Source organism: Helianthus annuus, chromosome 10 (genome assembly GCF_002127325.2).
Source record: "Helianthus annuus cultivar XRQ/B chromosome 10, HanXRQr2.0-SUNRISE, whole genome shotgun sequence".
NCBI classification, from domain to species: domain Eukaryota; kingdom Viridiplantae; phylum Streptophyta; class Magnoliopsida; order Asterales; family Asteraceae; genus Helianthus; species Helianthus annuus.
Window position 1 is genome coordinate 142,230,425 of NC_035442.2, and position 19,613 is coordinate 142,250,037.

The 19,613-nt window shown below is 38.8% G+C and overlaps 1 protein-coding gene across 1 annotated transcript; it reads right to left on the reverse strand.

The window, feature by feature from the left end:
* Positions 1 to 18,338: 18,338 nt before the first annotated feature.
* Positions 18,339 to 19,104, reverse strand: LOC110882553. The gene is made up of 2 exons (XM_022130544.1): positions 18,537 to 19,104; positions 18,339 to 18,379 (listed from the first exon to the last, which is right to left on the reverse strand). Exons 1-2 carry the CDS (start codon positions 19,102 to 19,104, stop codon positions 18,339 to 18,341), a joined length of 609 nt encoding a protein of 202 aa, XP_021986236.1.
* Between the last annotated feature and the right edge of the window lie 509 nt (positions 19,105 to 19,613).

The following is a 19,613-nucleotide window of genomic DNA, read 5'->3' on the forward strand; positions in this document are numbered from 1 at the left end:
GAATGGGAGTTAGTGACCGTGTAGCGGACTTGCTTGGGCCGCGACTGAGAGCGGCGATGGATTGCCGTTGGCCACAGCATACGGAGCTGACACTTGAATTTCATTGTACTTTTCGTCATAAAGAGGGTACTTTTGCTGAGAAAAATGCGGTCTCGTTTTCATTGGGCAGGAATTTGTATGAGATGAGCATTGCTGAGTTTGGGGTAGCTTTGGGTTTCTACACTGAGCGGGAGGTGCGAACGGATGATTTTGTTAATGGGTTGAAGGGTGTATACAATCATGCGTGACCAAATTGCTTGGGTCCGGAGGAGTTGGCTAGATTTTGGGAGACGATTGCGACCACACCGTTCGCCGGCACGAACCTTATCTCATCGGTTCGTGATCCGATCCATAGGTATATTTTGAAGGTGTTGGCGACTACGATTGTGGCAAGAAGGTCGGGTGAGAACAAGGCTAACTGGTTGGATCTTTTTGCCTTGATGTGTATGGTTGAGAAAAGGAATTGGAATTTGGCGAGTTTCTTCGCATGGTCTTGTAATCGGCCTTGTAGAGGGGGAAACCGGGCGGCAATGGATCTTTGGACATACATTACTAGGTTGGCGAAGAATTTGGGTGCTCTCACGAAATATAAGTTGGAGCAGATGAGAGAGAGTTTTCCAACGACTTACTAGAGTGTTGGGGATCTACAGTTAGCGAGTATTCTGTCATATTTGGACCCACCGGAATGGGAGTTCAGACAGGGTGCACAGGTTCAGCCGGCAGCAGGTACTGAGGTGGCTAATATCTTACAGGGTGCTTTTCCACCACGTCAGCAGAGACCTCGGCAGAGGCATGAGATCCCAGCTCCGCAGCACCCGCTTCGCCAGGCCCGTCAGCCACAACCCGACCCATTCACTCATGAAGCAGCTTATGACCTGACCCAGCAGTGTTTCGGTCAGTTAGAGGACAGAATGAGAGTTGATCATCAGTGGACGATGCAGAGCCACCACCGCCAGGATGACATGCTTAGGTACATGATGTCAGGTATGCGTCTAGATGTGCCTCCACCTTTTTCTCGATTACTTCCACCATCAGTTTATGGAGGTGAGCAACAGGATCCGTACGTCTATGGACAGTATCCGGGGTATGATCAGTGGGGTGGACAGAGTGGTTATGGCTACGGTGGCCAGTATGGATGGCAGTAGGCAGGAGGTTCTGGAGTGCAGCAGATGGATGAGGAGGAAGGCGAAGAGTGATGGAGATGGACTGAAGCGGCATATATCCTTTTATGATTATTTTATTTTATGCTGCTTTAGTAGTTCATTAGGTTGTAATAGTAAGACAATATGTTTTATTTTTCTTTTGAACTTCGGATGTTGGTACTTTGGATGTTTGGCAGTAGTTTGCTTGGTATGGTATGTTTGGTTTAGGTTGGTGATTGGAGCCGCTTTCCGTTCGTGTGAGAGAGAGTTTTGGTATTGTTTGCTGAGCACGTTCGGTATTGGAGGGCTTATGTGGAAACGACTGGCACTTTGACAGTCACACATATCAGCTAAGTCGTTTCCCTTTTTGTTGTTGTATTTTATTTATTTATTTCGTTATTTCGTTCGTTATTTATTTAGTTAGTTCGCTAGTAGCTTTTTTTGGTTTTTAGTGTTTAGGTAGTTTTGAGTCGTATTTCCATTCTTGCATTAGGGACAATGCAAATTTTAAGTGTGGAAATGGGATACATGTAAATAATCGAGTCATTAAGCTGAAAAATACAAAAAATTGAAAAATACAAAAAAATCGAAAAATTTGAAAATGTCCTTTGAAATAAGTAGTTTGCATATTTAAAACGGAAAATGATAGAAAAGATGAATTTTTGCTTGGGTTCAAATAATAATAATATGAGTGATGTGCACAAAATGCAACATATAAATTACATCAATTATGGCTTAAAACTAACTCTTTTTTAGTACTAATGTTGGAAAAAGTATGCTTTTGTCTTCCTTTTGTGTTTTCAGGATTAAATGAGCTCAAAATAACAAAAGAAGCAAAAAGACAGCAAAATCTAACAAAAATACAAGAAAAGGAACAAAAGTGATATGCCCGACCCCTCAACAGCATCTCCCCAAGCAAAACAGAGAAGCCAGAAGACTAAACACGCCCCGTGCTCAGCGAGCACGGGGCCGTGCCCAAGAAGCAGCAGAAAAGACAAACCTATAGAAGCTTCTATTGCCCACCCGGGGCCGTGCCCAGCGGACACGGGGGCGTGGTCAGGTTGCTGGAGGCGCATTTATTGTAATTGCGAATTACAATTAATGAAGAGAGAGAGTGTCAGATGGACACGGGGCCGTGCCCAGTGGGCATGGGGCCGTGCCCAGGCTTCTGTTCAGCCTATAAATAGGAGTGCTTGGAGCCATTTCAACTCATCCCTTGGCACACCACCTCTCTCACACTTCACCCACCACCCACCACCACCATAACACCATCATCCACCACCACCATCCATTGTCCATCATAGAGTGTGTGAGTCATCTCGGGATCCAAGATTGATCGTAAGAGTTCTTGACAATCAAAGGCCATGTTTGCCTAAGTCTCTTACATCACTTGGTGAAGACAAGTGTTTAGTGAAATACTTTTTATTTTTAATCTTTTGCACTTTTTAATTGGTTTTGTATTAATGACTTTAATTACTAGTTTCTTATGTTGAAGGTGATTCTTCCTTATCGTTTGTCCGTGGTGTCTTGGCATTATTTTACTGTCTATATAAAATAAAAGATTTTCACCATTCATATCTCCACGGTCTATACGGAGGTATGTTGGCTACCTGGTCGGGGGTTAAGGGAACGGTTTGGTAAGAGTCTTGCCATTGTTCAGTGTATAGATCCTGCAAAGGACCTGGGTCAAATTTAGTAGGACCTCCTTCAATACCCAAAGGTATTGGATGGCGGGAGTCCAAACTCTTTGATCCCCTCATAAGTTAAACTACTATTAAAACTTTAACCCGGCTACTTAGGACTGTATCCCTGCTGACTCAGACTACTTAGCCGAGGGTAACGTCGCCTTCAAAAGAGGGCCTACCACATTATGCATTAATAACTTAATTAATTATCTTTCAATAATCCAACCGTTTAGGATTGTATCCTTGCTGACTCAAACTACTGGGTTGAGGGTAACATCGCCTTCAAAAGAGGGGCCTACTACAATAACTAAGATAATCTCCTATTCAAGTGCAAAAGTGCGAAAATAATCAAAGGTTACACTAACACACAAGTCGGATCCAAGTGATTCATCTTGTCTATCTGTTTTACTTTTATTTTTATTTTCAGTATTTTAGTTAGTTTTATTTTCTTAGATTAAAAATCTTTTTCTAACATTTTGATTTGATTAGACGTTGAGGATAAACCGGTACTAAAAGCTCTTGTGTCCTTGGACGACCTCGGTATCTTACCAACACTATACTACGTCCACGATGGGTGCACTTGCCCATATGTGTGTTTAGTGTTAGTAAATATCGTGTTTTATAAATTTAAAACTTGGCTAAAAAGTGAAAAAGGGCTTAAAATATACACCTAAAACATATACACACTAACACGCATCAAGTTTTTGGCGCCGTTGCCGGGGACACAAGGATTTTAAAAAAGTTAGGAATCAACGGCCTAATCATTTTTTTTATTTTCTTTTTATTTTTTTTAGGATTTTCTTAATTTTTCAGCTTCTGCAGAACTCAGCACGGGCCGTGCTTGCTGAACACGCCCCCGTGCCCAATCATTGGAACTGGCAATCTTGTTTTAAGTCAGACAGTAAGCTGAACACGGGGCCGTGCCCACTCAACACGCCCCCGTGCCCAAGATTTAGTTACTGAAAACAAAACCGTAAGATCCCGACGGTTGGTAATTTCTGACACAAAAATGAGTGATAATGATTTTTTTTACTTTCGGCACTTTTATGGTACGTGGTGTCAATTATGTGGAGGCAAACATAAAGAATTAGAATGTTACTTTTTAAATTATAAGCCCCACTATATAGACCCACCGTCTCCCTATAACCTTAAGAGGGGCGAAAGTAAAAATAATCACTATCTCTCCCTCGAATGCGCCCAACCAGATATTCTAGGAGAAATGCTCCTTGACGAGTTATTTCAATTAGAAAATCTAGTTCTAAATTGGTTAAAAGAGCTTAGGAAGGATTTCATTAATCCATCCCAAGACAATGACCATGAAGAAGTGTTGGGATCGCATTCCAACAACCTCGTTGCTCCCAAAAATACCTTCAATTCTAGCGAAGACTTGGACGATAGTCGTCCCTGTGCCGATTGTGCCGTGAAGGACTCTCCATCGACTTCGTTCGGTGCATACATAGACCTGAGCGATTCGGCATATACATTCTTTAACGAGAGCCCGGAAAAGGGTTGGACTTGTCCACCTACATATAGCATAGGAATCACCCTCGCCGACAACCTCTTGCATTCTCGTATTAGTCTAGAGCAATTAAGGTATCTTAGGCACTTTGGGGTTGTTCCATCCAGTAAGGAACCACCCGATCCGAATATATTCCTTAGAAATAGACACACTTCATAATCAGCCCCTCGACACGGGGCCATGTCCAGCCAACACGCCCCGTGTCCACCAAAAGATTCCCTTCTGACTTTTACGTCAGAATACGGACAAACTGTGTCAGGATTCTATCTGCACACGGGGCCGTGTCCAGCTGACACAGGGCCGTGTCCAGCACGCTGTCGTTTTCTATAAATGCAGCCAAGAATTCTGCACATTTGGACCATCCAGGGACAGGGATTTGAAAGGATCTTCTCTCCTACCATCCTAGGTATGTTCTAAAAGAAGTTTCCAACAACCATCTTGTCCTTTCCTCTTTTATCCATTTTCTCTTCTTCATCTTTCTCCAAAAACCTCCATTAAAGTTTGAGAATTCATGCTTTTTGGCAAGAAATATTGAGTTTTGTTCAAGGAATCTTGTTAAAAATAAGTTGTATAACATTGTTTTAAGTTACTATTGATCAAAAAGGCTTCACAAGTTAGAAAAATAACTTAAACTTCAAGATTCGTTGTTTCAAAATTCTGCTAAATGGTGAACACGGGGCCGTGCTCACTGAGCACGGGGCCGTGTCCAAGATACTGTTTCATTAAAATAAGTTGTTTTCAGTTTATTTTCACAGAATGTCAAGTGAAAACAGTGAAACATCGCCAGTGCATTCAAGAAACAGTAGAAGTGGAAGAAGGCCTTCCATTGAAGCTACCCTTGTACACTACGTCATGGCGCTACGGGAAGCAATCGATGAAATGACTTCGGTAGAGGAGGTCCTAATAGACCGTATAAATTATCTTACGGTGGGGCTGGAAAATAGTTTTCAAGAGATTAACCTCTTGCACCAGAGTTTAAATATTCTTGTAACACCTCCCATGGAACCCATCCTCCCTCAAGAGAATTGGAACCTAGCACTTGGAGTCAATAACCCTACCGGATGGGATGATATTCCAGCGGAGCCTCCTCTTGGAAATCTGCAAGAAGTCCCGGTGGAAGTTGCACCTCCTCAAACCGATGCCAACGAGCCCTCCTTTCTCCTCCCGATGGAGATAGAGGAATGGCTCGCCGACATATGAGGAGTCCATAACCGGAGAAAGGAGTTCTATGAAGCCACATGCAACCGAGACTACTATCTTCTCGGAAATTTTGCTAATTAGAATAACTTGTAGGCTAGGGCTCCTTGGGTTAAAGCTTCTTGTGCTTACTTATCTAACTTACTAGTATTTTAGGAATATGTAATTCTCTCTATGATTTTAATGAAATGATGGTTTTAAGGTTTGGATGATGTTGAAATAAATAAAACACACTCATGGTGGTCAAGGATAACAAGGGAAACGAGAAACATAGCCCCATGCACGAAAACAGGGCCGCCCGACAAGAATCCCTTCATTACAGCAAGTTCAGCACGGGCCGTGTCCGCCCAACACGGCCCCGTGCTGCACACCCTGCAGAAAATTGCCCAGTTCAGGTAACTGGACACGGGCCGTGTTCGCTGAACACGCCCCCGTGCCCAGGCTTCTGTTTGTTTTCTTTATTTTTTGTCACTGGCACCTAAACACGAGGCCGCACCCGGAAACCCACGGGGCCGTGTCCAGGCTGCCAGTAACATAAAATTTTGCTTTTAACACCATGTTACACATTCAATCAACCTAAAAACTTATTTTTGGGACACATTGAGGACAATGTGTAATTTAAGTGTAGGGGGGATGCTAAAACCTTGAATTTTGCAAGTCCTAATAACAAGCCTTACACAAAACTCTATTGGAACCGCTAATCACCCCAATTTTTTTCCAAAAATTTTCATTTTTTTACTTGTCTAAGTTTAAGATGGGAACTCAAGTCTTAACAAGGTTATATTTTTATAAGTTTACAACCGATAGCGTCGTAATAAAAAGAACCAACATAAGAAAATTATGAAAAGGCATGACAAACTTAGTTAAAATTTGATTATATATACTTGATCACATAAAAAAAAAAACCCTTTCCCACAAAAGTGAGTTTTGAGCCTTTAACGAGCATACAAATATATATCTTTACACTAAATGCTCGTTTTTCGTCTCTTGTGTGAATAGCCGCTTGGTTCATACGACTCTAGAACTTGCCACAACAATACATTCCCGGTCCTTACCAACTTAAACCCAAGTAAGTAAATGATGGAGGCATTAGGACTAACCCTTTTTCTTTCTACACCATTATTTCTCATTTTTTTACCACCTACCCAAAATCCCCCTAGTTAACCCCTTTGAGCCTAAACCCTTTTCATTTCTTAACCCAAAAACCATCACCCTTTTTACCCACCTAAACCTTTTTTATTTTTAACCCTTTATTTTAGTAACAACGTTCGGTTTTCTAATGACTCTATTAAACAAAAAAAACAAAAAAAAAAAAAAACCAGTTGTACATTTTGATGAAACCAAATAAACAAACAAGTTCATCAAAAATAACCTTGTTTGAAACAAGTGGTTCGTCAAAATAAAATAAAAAGTCTTTCAAAAACCGACGTTTGTTACGCCTTTCGCCCTTTTTACTAACCACTAACCCAACCACCCACCTTTAGCCCAAGCCTAACCCTTCACCCAAAAAAGTCCTCTTGATATTTACAAAGGTATATAGTTAAAAAGGAGGAGTACTGATTGCTTGGTAAGCTTATGGTAGGAGTAAGTTCCATGCCGCTCTCGAGTGATTCACTAAAAATACACCTTCGGCCGAGTGTTGAGTGATTCCCCCGTGAGGTATGTGAACTTGTATATAAATGGAATTTTAAAAAGGTATGTTATGCCCTAATAAATAATTTATCTTATGAAATGTTCTTAATAAATCATGACGAATAGGACTGTAAATAAATAAAAATAAAACCTAAATAATCTTGGAATTCCCGACACTCTATGACAAGCCCAAAAACCTTCTCTTCTACCTATTCCATTTGGGAGTGAATAAAGCCATATTATAAAGAGTTTTGCTTGAGGACAAGCAAAGATTCAAGTGTGGGGGTATTTGATGTGCACAAAATGCAACATATAAATTACATCAATTATGGCTTAAAACTAACCCTTTTTTACTACTAATGTTGGAAAAAGTATGCTTTTGTCTTCCTTTTGTGTTTTCAGGATTAAATGAGCTCAAAATAACAAAAGAAGCAAAAAGACAGCAAAATCTAACAAAAATACAAGAAAAGGAACAAAAGTGATATGCCCGACCCCTCAACAGCATCTCCCCAAGCAAAACAGAGAAGCCAGAAGACTGAACACGCCCTGTGCTCAGCGAGCACGGGGCCGTGCCCAAGAAGCAGCAGAAAAGACAAACCTATAGAAGCTTCTATTGCCCACCACGGGGCCGTGCCCAGCGGACACGGGGGCGTGGTCAGGTTGCTGCAGGCGCATTTATTGTAATTGCGAATTACAATTAATGAAGAGAGAGTGTCAGATGGACACGAGGCCGTGCCTAGCGGGCACGGGGCCGTGCCCAGGCTTCTGTTCAGCCTATAAATAGGAGTGCTTGGAGCCATTTCAACTCATCCCTTGGCACACCACCTCTCTCACACTTCACCCACCACCCACCACCACCATAAACACCATCATCCACCACCATTATCCATTGTCCATCATAGAGTGTGTGAGTCGTCTCGGGATCCAAGATTGATCGTAAGAGTTCTTGACAATCAAAGTCCATGTTTGCCTAAGTCTCTTACATCACTTGGTGAAGACAAGTGTTTAGTGTAATACTTTTTATTTTTAATCTTTTGCACTTTTTAATTGGTTTTGTATTAATGACTTTAATTACTAGTTTCTTATGTTGAAGGTGATTCTTCCTTATCGTTTGTCCATGGTGTCTTGGCATTATTTTACTGTCTATATAAAATAAAAGATTTTCACCATTCATATCTCCACGGTCTATATGGAGGTATGTTGGCTACCTGGTCGGGGGTTAAGGGAACGGTTTGGTAAGAGTCTTGCCGTTGTTCAGTGTATAGATCTTGCAAAGGACCTGGGTCAAATTTAGTAGGACCTCCTTCAATACCCAAAGGTATTGGATGGCAGGGGTCCAAACTCTTTGATCCCCTCATAAGTTAAACTACTACTAAAACTTTAATCCGGCTACTTAGGACTCTATCCCTGCTGACTCAGACTACTTAGCCGAGGGTAACGTCGCCTTCAAAAGAGGGGCCTACCACATTATGCATTAATAACTTAATTAATTATCTTCCAATAATCCGACCCTTTAGGATTGTATCCTTGCTGACTCAAACTACTAGGTTGAGGGTAACGTGGCCTTCAAAAGAAGGGCCTACTACAACAACTAAGATAATCTCTTAAACAAGTGCAAAAGTGCGAAAAAAATCAAAGGTTACACTAACACACGAGTCGGATCCAAGTTATTCATCTTGTCTATCTGTTTTACTTTTATTTTTATTTTCAGCATTTTAGTTAGTTTTATTTTCTTAGATTAAAAATCTTTTTCTAACATTTTGATTTGATTAGACGTTGAGGATAAACCGGTACTAAAAGCTCTTGTGTCCTTGGACGACCTCGGTATCTTACCAACACTAACACGCATCAATGAGATTTAAATAAATCGAGCTTGCATCTAGTTAGGGATATGTGGATAGGCCCAGGTTTGGTTTTAAGTCCCTTTGAGCTAATACACCTTAATTGTCGGTCTGCTAGTGGGTTTTCGCCTGGGAGATATGGGAAATTAAAACTGCCGATAATAGTATAAGGGGCACCGTTATAAGTTGAAACTGCTAGAGTTTGTGATCATGAAAGAAAATAAAATAAAATAAAAAGTGAGCTAGAAACTAAATGAAAGCAGTGCATTCTTATGTAGTCTGGGTTGGGGATAGTGACTTTACAACCGGATTGCCGCTAGGATGTGTGAAATCGACTGTGCAAAGAAAAGTAAAAAGTACCGAAGCTTAAGTAATCCGAGTTGGGGATATCGACTCTACAGCCGGATTGCCTCTTGGTTAGGGGAAGCATCGTCTACGCTTATGAAAAGAAAAAAAAAGAAAGAAAAATGAAAAAAAAATGGAAAAAAAATGGAAAAAGAAAAAAATGTGATTGTAAACTCTCTTGGTTTTGATATAAGACGGTTGGGAATTGGTCCAGTGATCGTTCCTTTAGTCCTATAAGTTTGAGGTGCGAGTAGGTGGACCGTAAATTCTAGTGTGAGGCCCTAGGTAGATTGACCGCACTTAAATTAAATTCACATGATAAGGGCTTAGGATTGGATTCGGGTTTAAAGGGACAAGTATATTTGCAATCGTGGCTAACGCAAGCCTTGGTTTTAATAAGATATAAATAATTTTTGAGCCAAGTGATTATTCGTCTATGATTCCGTTGCATAATTCTTTTTCGAGGGTGAAAAAGGAGTAAGTGTGAGGATGTTTGATGTACTGCAAAGTACATATGTTTATAGTGTATATTTTGGTCAGTTTTTAGTTATTTTGAGTCTAGTTTAGGTTAGAATTTCGATACTGCTGACGTTAAGCTTTGATTTCAGGTCCCGTTGCTTAAAGTGATGAAAAACGAGCAGTTTTGAGGAAAAACGGGATTCGGATGCGAGTCGGAAAGCTGGAAAAACAAGAAAACAATAAAATTTCACCAGGGAGGGCGTCGTCATACGCTAAACCTCAAGGGGGACCCTACGCGTACCACCTAGCCCCCTGATTCGCAGAAAAGTTGATGAGCAGCTAGGGTTTTATAGAAACATGTCAAAGAAAATCATAAGATAACCCTAGTGACAAACTCAAGAAACCCTAGGCGATTTTCAGAGCATATTTTACGATTTTCGGAGTACTTTGGCTTGCGGGAATCATCCGGTTGAAGCTCGAAGCATAGGAAAGAAGATTGTTCGGGTCTTATCTCCCGGTTTTCATTATTTTCTTGTTTTGATACTTTTGCGATGAATTCTTGTTTTGAAATTGTGTTTTGATTTTAAATACTATGTTTTCAGGCTAAACCTTCGTTACTACCTAGGTTAGATGATAGTTTAATGAAGTTTGGATCTTTTAACGGTTTCTATTGTTTGTTATGGATTAATCTTTGAAAGTAAATAATTCTAGAATCTCTGATTTGGTGCGTGTGCATATTTAATCTTGATTGTTGATTATTTGTTGTTTCACATAAGTTTTGGTGAATGTCTTTCACATAATAAATTTGTGTTGATTATATATACCTTTGCGGGTTCGGGTGATCTTTGGGTAAATCGGCCGATAGCCTTAGAAACAGTAACTAAAATACAATTAGAATTAGGTATTCTGGTTAACTTGTCACTGAGAGGCTCGAGTTAGTTAGTAGGTCTCGATGTGATATATAGCTAAGATAGATTTTGAGAGAAGTCAATCTTAGTTCCCTAATTGCATCTGTGTCTATTAAACCAAGTTAGAATCTAGGATTGCCTTAGACTGTGTCGCTGAGAGGTAGATGGTCGAATTAGGGCACTTTCAGAGTCGTTAGAGGACTGAGAGGAAGTCTAACAATCGGTGTTCTCAACAGCCTTGTAGGGTTTCCTAGGTTTCTTCCTGAGAAGGGTCAGGAAGTCTTAGCTTGAAATACCTTAGGGTTTAGTATTTTACGATCCCGATTCCATACCGCAATAGTCCCGTTAGAAATCCATCCCTAGTTAAACTGGATTCAAGCCTAGGTAGTCGTTAATCTCATCTGAATTAAACCTTAGTTCTTGTTCGTGTCTTAGTCTAATTTTTTTTCAATTTCAATTTTAGGATTTTAGTAACCCCCGCCCCCCTTAAAACACAACAATAGTTAAGTCGTGTCAGTGTCTAGTCTAAATAAAGTCGTTAACGTAATTAATTAGAGTCCTTGTGGGTTCGACATCCGAACTTGCTTTTCTTTGCTAGAGTCGACCAGTTCACTTGCCGGTTAGTAGTTTAGTCAAGTTAGAGAGTCTAGATTATTGTTACTTGAGTCTAAGTTTAGCTTTATTTTAGTTTATTTATCCGAATTACTTATTGCACATCAATCCCCATAACCAACCTAGAAACTAAAAGGAAATTCTAATCTTTGACTAAGTTTGTCATTTGGAAAGAGTTAGAATCCCAAATGTTGATTTGTATGTGATATCTGAAATGTATGTGCATATAACGACCATGGATTTGTATGTAAACATGCGACCACCAAGAATGTATTTATAAAGGCTTGCGTTGTGAATAAAGCTATAGAATTGTGCCGTAGCAACCGCATCGAACTGTCGCAACCCCCGACCCCTGCCTCGGGAGGCGGGCGGTTGTGGCCTACTCAGAGATAGTGGTATCGGTGTTTATCAATTTGGCAGCAGAAATTTACATCAGGACCGTAGTTAGGAAATATTATATCAGAGTAAAATACCACATTTTTATAATATTAAACACGTGGGAAATTCTCAAGTTTCAATTACAACCATTTTATAGGGATAAACCCTATTTTATTAAATAAAAACATATTCTTTATTTAGGTAACTTTTATAGCCACTTTTCCAAGCCTTCAGTGCTTTCCAGCTGGCTTCTATTTGGCTTTCACATTTTGTTACCTGAAACGCGTTTAAAAACATTTTGTTAGTGGGAAATACTGGTGTGAATCCCAATTTAATCAAGACAGGTTTTATCAGTTTACAGTTATTGAGGACGATCTCGCAATTACATTTGTTTATTTTTTACTTTAATTACCACCCACGGTACTGCCAACCCGACTTGTGGTCATGTTACTACTCACAGTGTAGTAACAAATTTTGTATACAAAACCCCAACATACCGATGATAATTGTAGAATACAAATACTCAATCACTGTTTAATAGAATGTAAAACATTTGAGGTTTTGTAAAAACAATTTGCAAAAAGGTTCACAAAAAGGATATTACTCACATTGCTACTTTAGGGTTTTCCTTTGTGTTTTCCTGGTTATAATCTATTAATTAAACAATGCACACGCGTTAGTATAATAACCCAAATTTTACATTAGTTATACCCTCCCCGAGACAGAACTCCAACGACTACGTCGGGCAGAGCCTCGACAGCCGTTACGGAGCACTAAATCAATCGGGCAGCGTATCTAATAGGTAACCGGGGGTTATGATACTTACAACAAGGTAGAGCTTCACTAATTAAGGGGGTATTATGCACGATATTATGTTTATACTATAGAAATTGATAGAGAGTTGAGAATTCTGAACGATTTCTAAATGACAGCCGATGTCATCTATTTATAGGGCCAGATCTGGTCTTCCTCGCGACCCGCGAAGGATATACAAGGGGCCTTCGCGCCCCGCGACATAGGGTACGTAGGGCCTAGCTTGGTCGGGTCACAAGTGTAGAGTTGACACGATCATGACACGTGGCGGCACAGGGGCTCGCCTGCTGGTCTAGCTGTCGCGGCCCGCGTAAGCCGAAGACATAGTCTTCGCGGCCCGCGTAAGCCGAAGACATAGTCTTCGCGGCCCACGAGCGCCACATAAATTTTGATTTTATTTAATTTTTACAAAATTAAAGGTATTTATGGCCATTTTACGTATACGAGTAGTATTTTAGGACGTATAGGGATGTTTCTAAATATTTTAGGGGTGTCAGAAATATTTTAGAAGGGTTGTTATACGAACCTGGGGTTCCTTCTATCTACTGGGATCCTAACCGAATTAAAATCCCCAAGTATTACCCAGAAACCTCCTCTACTTTGTTTGATGTTGGCAATTTTTTCCCATAACTCTCTCTTTGCAACTGTAGTTTGAGGTGCATAAACGTTTAATATATTAAACGTCCTGTCGATCCCCATAACCGACCTAGAAACTAAAAGGAAATTCTGATCTTTGACTGAGTTTGTCATTTGGAAAGAGTTATCCCAAATGTTGATTTGTATGTGAAATCTGAAATGTATGTGCATATGACGACCAAATATTGATTTCACTATATGTTAATTGACTAGTGTTGGTGATAGTTGGGGGACTCGTAGTGCAGGGAAAACCAATCCATAAGACCAGTGGCGGTGGTTGTTGGAGGACACATAGTGTAGTAGGGGTGAGCAGAAAACCTAAATAACCGAACCTTAACCGAAATAACCGATAAAACTTAACCGAAACAAAAACCGACAGTTCGGTGTTCAGATTTTTAATAACCGAAAATTTCGGTTCAGTTTTTGGATAACCATTTTCAATAGCTGAAAAAACCAAACTGAACCGAAATGAAAGACACATATATTTTTATGTTTAAGTTTAAGTGAGCAACGTGTTTTTATTTATTCTTTTTCTAAAAAAACGTTATAGTGTTTCAAATATATTATCGTGACGTGTTTATTTTAGGGTGAAGATACGATAGGAAGTTTATTTGGCTAGGAAGTGATCTTGACCATCCATTAAGTTAATCAAGGGCTAAGATTAAAATCAGGGAAATTGAAAGGAAGAAAAGAGGTGTGTGAGTTTGTTCAAGGGCATTCTAGTCAATCCAAGCCAATAGTTTCTCTCTCCTCCAATTCCCCCCCCATTTTTTAAACGTTAATAACTCTTCCATACGACATTATTTTTTTATAAAAATTGCAACAAAAAAACGAGCGTTTTTTTATCTTTAAAACGAGTATACTATTGCTATATTTAAAAAAAAATTTAAAACCCAGTTGCGTAAAACGCAATAGAAAAACCACCAGTTACGTAAAACGCAATGAAAAAAAAAACTAAAAATGACATTTTTCTAAAACGCAATGCACAAAAAACACAAAGAAATGACTTATTTGTAAAACGCAATGGCCTGAAAACACATAAAAATGTGTTTTACCTAAAACGCAATGCACCAAAAACACATAAAAAGGTGTTTTACCTAAAACGCAATGCACCAAAAACACAAAGAAATGTCTTATTTGTAAAACGCAATGGCTAGAAAACACTTAAAATGTCTGTTTTCTAAAACGCAATGGACTAAAAACACATAAAAAAGTGTTTTACCTAAAACGCAATACACCAAAAACACAAAGAAATATCTTATTTGTAAAACGCAATGGCCAGAAAACACTTAAAAATGACTCATTCTAAAACGCAATGGACTGGAACACCTAAAAAATGTGTTTTACCTAAAACGCAATGACTAAAAATACTTAAAAATGTGTTTTTTTCTAAAACGCAATAGCCAGAAACCACATATAACTCTCTTATTCTAAAACGCAGTGGACACATAAAACTGTCTGTCACTGTGAACTGTCTGAATTGTCAACGAATTACTGTCTTCGAAATGAGCCAATTTCTGGAAAATTAATTTTTCTGATGCATTTTTAGTACAGCAATTTAAACCCCAGCCAGGGGCTCTGCCCCTTGGACCCCGCCAGGGGCTGCCGCCCCTGGGACCCCGCTACCAGGGGCTGCCGCCCCCGGACCCCCGCCAAGATCGTAAAACGCAATGTCTAAATAAAAAACCCAGATCGTGAAAATGAAATTAAAGAATTTCTTACATGGATCGAAGCCGATTTCTTCATCAATTGACGAAATTTGAATGATAGAAACACTTATCAACGCTCGAATCAAACGAATCGAGTGATTATCTCCAAAATCACCGGAAAAAACGAGATTTTTTTATGAAATTAAACTGGGTTTTCTTCAAAAAAAAAACTGAAGAACACATTGATCGGGGTTTGAATCACTGATTGATGATGAAAATCGCACTATAATGTAGTGATTATTGAGATAGAAAGTGAAGAAATGGTTGAAGATGGTGGGTTTTGAAAATGGTGGGTTTTGAAGTTACTGGGTTTTGAAAAAGGAAGAAGAAGGAGTTGGATTGACTAAAATACCCTTTTTCTTTATTTTAAATGTTGCCACATGTCATAATCCTATGACTTCCTATCCTTCCTAGCCAAAATTAACTTCCTATTTGATCTTTTCCCGTTTATTTTATCAACGTTTAGATTAAAATATTGTTCAAAATCGAACGTATTAACAATGGAGGTGGTATTAGGGGTGTTGCAGGTGTTGGTGGCCAGAGTGGTGGTTTAGCGGTGGTGGGAGGTGTACGGTGGTGGGTGGGTGTGATGGTGATGATTGGTGGCAGTGCTGGGATGTGTATGGTGGTGGGTTATGGATGGTGAAGGTGGGTTTGTGGTGGTGGTGTTGGCGTTGGTGTTAGGGGTGTTGAAGGTGGCGGTGGCCGGAGTGGTGAGTTCTGGATGCTGAAGGTGGGTTGTGGATGGTGAAGGTGGGTGGGAGGTGGTGTTAGGGGTGTTGCATGTTGATTGATGTTGAAGATAGGTGGAGTTATAAATTATTTTGTTTTATTTTTTAAAATGATATTAAATAAATGGGGTAAAAAGACTAAAATACCCCTAGGTGACTAGATTTAACAAAAAAAAGTTAAACTGGGTTAGGCTCAAAGGACATACCGTGCAAGGTTTTGAAACATTAAGGTGTTGTTTGTTTTTAAAGAGGTAAAATGTTTGCAGTATGCGGACCACATCCGCAGACATCTGTAGAATAAGAGGTGGACCAAACATCTGCAGTCTGCAAGAAGAAAGTTGTTTGTTTTTTAACGTATTTAGACTTCTAAAATAAACTGGTACTGGTGTACAGACAGTGGTGGTGGACGGTGCTGGTGGGTGGTGGACGTGGACACCGGGTGGTGGTGGTGGTGGTAGGTGGTGGTGGACGTTGGTGGTGGACGTTGGTGGTGGTGATGGACGGTTGTGGGTGGTAGACGGTGGTGGTGGTGATGGACAGTGGTGGTGGTGGTGGTGGTGATGATGGACGGTGGTGGGTGGTGGACGGTGGATGGTGGACGATGGTAGTGTTGGTGGTGGTGATGGACGGTGGTGGGTGGTGCACGGTGGTGGGTGGTGGACGGTGGTGGTGGTGGGTGGTTGTTGTGTTTAACCCTCAGCAGACCTTATAAGAACTTAGAAGTGGTTGGGCAAAGTCTGCACCAAAAAAAGCTCGCGCAGACATTTTTTAATGAAACGTCTTTGAAAAAACAAACAGTCTGCAGATGGCAATATTTACGTGTGGTCTGCGCGACGTAGACAAAAGAGCTTGCGTAGATCTTTAAAAAAACAAACACCAACTACGTACAAAAACCCGTCAATTTTAAAGGTAAAAAACACCATCTGCAATTTGGTGTAAACATAAACGACAAACTTGTAAATTACTCAATATTTATTTAGTATATTTAATATTTTATTAGTTGAGTTCTTTGAATTCATTTGTTTTTTAAATACTCGGGGTAGTGATGTAGTGATGTGTATTTTTAGGTAGTGAATTTTTAATCGATATTTTGTACACGTTTATCAAGGTTTTAAATTTATAAAAATAATGTTTATTTCAGTTAAAATACATATAAAAGACAAGTGGACCTATCACAGCGTGGCATGGTTTATAAAAATGATTTTTAAAATTTTATTCATTCTTCTTTTTAATTTAATTTAACTATGTTTCACATTTGGACGTAATTACTTAAACACGCGACTTCCTTACTTTTATCGTCGTTCCAACATTTTTTTTTATTTTCACGGGGTGGAGCAACTTCTTAGCTATTGTAGCCTTTTGTCCTTTTGTGCATTTTTTAAAGTTTCAATCACGCCCTTATACGTGCAGGTAATGAAACAAACCAGGCCAATACCGACGGAGCAACTTTCAATACCAATATCATTATTAGTTTTATTGTTTTCGATAGATATAAAACATGTGTTAATATCCTTTTAATCATATCATGATATTTTTTTTATCATTCTGTTATTATAATGATTATCGTTAAAAGTAACGAACCTAACCAATACCGGCAGATTACCTCGTGTAGATTTACAATTTTTTTCAAAGCTTTATTATTATTATTATTATTATTATTATTATTATTATTATTATTATTATTATTATTATTATTATTATTATTATTGAGTATATTTTGTTTTTCTCTTTTAATACTTGATGTTTTATGAAATTTAAGTATTTCGTTGCGTGGTGCCTATTTTTAGCTACGTCTCTATATTTTTTGATATCGTGTTGTAAGTAGTAATGTGCAAGTAATCGAAGCACAAACGTACATGTAATCAAACTCATAACAATTTGGTTTAGCGCTCCGCACCACACATAGGTTAAATGCGTTTTGGTCCTTTGACTCGACAATTAACTTAATTTTGTTTATCAAGTACAATTTTAGAAAGAAAAAAAATCACGATTTCACACACACTCATATCCTCTTTGTAATCATAATAATAATTTATTTATTTTTATTAAAACCATTTTTATTAAATCCATGGGATTTAACAAGGATAAATACATGTACATGTAGTTTTTGCCGTGCATCGGCCTTCGGCATGTAGCCCTCTTCTAATTTTGCAGTAACGGTTGCAACTTTCCACAACACAAGGAAAAACGTTAAAACTTTCTTCACACGCTTCACCAATCACCATCATACTCCCTGAAATAGTTATTGACCAACAAACTATAAGTAATAAATCATTAGAAACAAGTGAGTTACTCATATGTGATAAGCTTAGAAATAAAAACATAAACGATTTATAATTGTTAACTAATGTATAGCTTACCAGCAATTGTGAATATGATAAAAATTGCAACAAAAAACTTTATAGATGACATGCCTTCTAATTTTTTGATATGTTAGAACTACAAGAATATGATATGTTTCTTTCAGATGGTTAAGCATTGTATCTTATACTCAAGGAAGAGATACAACATTAAATAACATTAAATACATGTCTAAGATATTAAATGTGCCATAAATAAATGATTTTGGTATGACAATAAAGAAAACTTTAATAGGTTACCCTTACGCTACAGGGTGTGGTATAAAGCTGCTAAGGGCTTTATCACGTTACCTCACCGCCACCTCACATAAGGGGTTTTAAAGCCTCTTCGTTCAACTTGCATGCAATTGTTTAAACCCGTCATCATCATTACCTAATCATTATTTTTATTTAAATTTAAACATTATTTAATTTTGATATATTAATTTAGAACTCATAATTTAAATAATAAAAATAAAATGCCATAATTTAAATAAAAAATACAATGTCATAATTTAAATAAAGAAAATACAATGTTACTAAAAAATCACTCGTCGTCTTCGTCGTCTCCTCCTTGTTCACGTCTTCACGATAAAACCATAGGTGCCCGGTCAGATCAGCTCGAAGGTTATGGTGTGTGTTCCTATCACGTATCCTTGCTTGGATAACTTCTTTTTCAGCGTATGTGAGTAGTGGGTTCGTCGGTTGGTTACTTTCAACATAACTTTCTCCACAAAACGCTCTGCCTGAGTCCTCCAATATCATGTTATGCAAGATAATGCACATATACATGACGTTTCTCATTTTACTTTTTTCAAGTATCATCGACGGCTGGGCAATGATAGACCATCTCTTTTTTAACACACCGAAAGCCCGATCGATATCTTTTATTGTTGACTCTTGTTTCTTCTTGAAATACATTCTTTTCTCGTCATTTGGACACGGAAGAGTTTTCATAAACGTCGCCCACTCCGGATAAATATCGTCTGTGAGATAGTACCCATACTTATACTGCACGTCGTTTGCATAGAATGAAGTATCTGGTGCAACACCATCTATGACATCGTCTAAAAGATTCGAAGATTGTAAAACTGCGATGTCATTGTTCGCACAGGCCATGCAAAAGTACACATGTCAAATCCATAAATCTTGAGACGCGACCACTTGTAATATTAGGGTAGGACCATTGTGGTCACCACGACGGTGTTGCCCTTTCCAAGCGGTTGGACATGTCGCCCACTCCCAGTGCGTGCAATCAAGACTACCCAACATCCTAGGAAACCGGTGTATCTGCTGATGGGCCTCGTATAAAAGTGAAACGTCGGCAGTGGTTGGCAACCTCAAATATCGCCTCCCGTACAGAAAGATAACACCTAACAAAATAGTGTTAATAAAAAAATAACAATAAAAATAATAAACTATAAATAAAAATAATAATAATAACATTAATAATAAAGTGTAAATAAAATAAGAATAATAATAATAAGAGTAAACTTCCGTTTTGCTCCCTGTGATTTGGTCACTTTAACGGTTTTGCCCCAAACCTTTCAAAATTGCCATTTTACTCCCTGATCTATGAAACTTATCTCTATTTCACTCCCTGTCCCTAACGCCATCTAATTCAACTG